Source organism: Lipotes vexillifer, unplaced genomic scaffold (assembly GCF_000442215.2).
Source record: "Lipotes vexillifer unplaced genomic scaffold, Lipotes_vexillifer_v1.1 scaffold586, whole genome shotgun sequence".
NCBI lineage: Eukaryota > Metazoa > Chordata > Mammalia > Artiodactyla > Lipotidae > Lipotes > Lipotes vexillifer.
In genome coordinates this window covers 349,450-351,669 of record NW_006781860.1, presented here as the reverse complement: position 1 = coordinate 351,669, position 2,220 = coordinate 349,450, and the positions used below count along the sequence as shown (strand labels likewise).

General features: G+C 40.5%; 1 protein-coding gene across 1 annotated transcript in view; it reads left to right on the top strand.

Moving 5' to 3' along the window:
- The window catches only part of CTPS2 (CTP synthase 2), a 122,098-nt gene that overhangs the window by 14,493 nt on the left and 105,385 nt on the right, over positions 1-2,220 (top strand). Inside the window, exon 4 of the mRNA XM_007454843.1 lies at positions 524-624. Coding sequence (XP_007454905.1) covers positions 524-624 — 101 coding nt within the window. The remainder of the gene's footprint in view (positions 1-523; positions 625-2,220) is intronic.

Here is a 2,220-nt window from a genome sequence, read left to right as displayed (position 1 = left end):
TCCTGCTTTGTACGTCACATTAGGTTAGTTGGCTGCATCTTTTTGTCTCTTCGGCTGAGATTAGCAGCCTCAGGCCCCTGGTCAGCATGCAGGCCTCGTCTACACCCTCTGAGTGACCCTTCCACACTGGCTGGCGAATTGCCCAGGGTCTGCAGGGCTGGGCCGCTCTGAGACCTTCTTCCCCTTGGAGGCCAGTATTCAGCACCCTTGGCAGCCCTCCTGGCACAGTTTTTAGTTGGCATTATAGGTGTTTTCTATAGATAGCATCAAAGATGGCATTTCTTCTCTCTCTCTGTGGTTGGTCGATTTCAAGGGAAATGGCATAACATTTAAATGACTAAACCTATGTTGCATCTATAGTATTAATTTCAGTGAGATGGATAATAATGTGAGGACTGTAGCTTGTCTAATTTGCCAGGTGGGTTTCAGGTTATTTGGGAGGTCTAAAGACACTAATACATTCATTTCTCATGACCATGACCATGAAATAAGCTTTTGTGCTAATTATTACTTCTTTCTACAGTTGTCCCTCACATTACTGATGCTGTCCAGGAGTGGGTTATGAATCAAGCCATGGTGCCTGTGGATGGTCATAAGGAAGAGCCCCAAATATGTGTTATTGAGGCAAGCATGGAACTTTTCGTTATAATTTTATATCCTTATGGGTTTTTAAGCAGCTGGTCTTCATTCATTCAATAGATATGTGCAGATGGCCTCATGTGTGCTGGACACCGGCCTAGGAGGTGGGATTACAGCAGGGAGCAACATAGATGACCCCTGCTTTTGTGGTCACAAGTCAGTGGGCAAGATTGGCTTAAACTGGGTGATTACTCCTGGGGTGGGCGTGCAGCAGTCTGCAAGTGAGGACTGATCAGTCACAGAATGCATTCTACTGAGTGCTGTTTGCAAAGTGCTTTGGAACTAGAGAGAGACCAAGCTAGGGAAGTCCGACTGTAGAGGTGATTTGGAGGTGAGAAGTGAGTATTAGCTGTTTAAAGAAAGAGCTTAGTATTTGTACTTGCCACTTGTTCACTGCTTCCCTTCCTCTCAATATGCAGAATGAGAATAACATCCATGTACTCCTTATCTAAAGGTCAGTTGACCTAATTGCCAGGCAGGACAGCAGAATAATGAACATTTTGGTTCCTAGAGGCAGACTCCCCAAGTTCACATTTCTGCCCTCACCCCCAAGTGGTGTATGGCGTAGTGGTTAAGAGTCTGGAGTCAGACTGCTTGGGTTCATAGCCCAGCTGGTTCACTTACCAGCTGGGTGACCTTGGCCAAGTTTGCTTAACTACTCTGTGCCTCAATTTATTCATCTACCAAGTGGGGATAATGTTTTGAGGATTAAATAAGCCAATATGTTTAGTGCTTAGATTGTGTCGGATCTATACTAAGTGCTCGAACATTATTAACCATTGTTAAGATGCTTGTATGACTTGGCAAGTTACTTCTCAAAGTGTCAATGTACTCATCTATAACAATATGATAGTGTAATATTGTAATAACAACAAGATAATAATAACAGGGTTGTTGCAAGAATTAAATATAATAATGTAAAAAGCACTTGGCCGCATCTGGCATTTAGGAGGTGCTCAATAAACATGTTAGCTGCTATTATTGTCATCGTTATCAGTGTTTGCAAATAGATATTATGCTACCCACAATATCCATTTCGTTAATAGTAGAGCTGATAATCTTAACGTAAATGTGCTGTACTATCATATATTAATTATATATTTTGCTACTATAATGGTATGGTTGATAAACTTAATGTAAATGTATAAGTGTGCTATATAAAATTTTCTCTCCCTTTGTATTTCTTCCTTCACAATTTACGAGGAAAGAGAGGATGCTTCCTTTATAATTTTTAAAAATCGGAGTATAACATAAACACAGAAAAGTGCACATATCACAGATGTATAGCTTGATGAAGTTTTATAAACTGACCATGTCTGCATAACTAGGCTTGCTTCCTTTAAAAAAATTTAATATCTAATACAGTGAATAGTTTGCAAACAAATTGAGGCAATGATAAAGACAAATAGTGTGAAAAAAGAGAAAGGCAGGTAAAAGTGTCAGGAGAATAACATCTCATATGAGAACAAAGATGTAAACCGGGGCATAGCTTGACTCTACTGTGAAGGAGACTTGCACGGTCACTCCCTTTATTGATGTTCAGTTTTTAGGACCCATCTCCAGGATGAATCAGAGAAACCT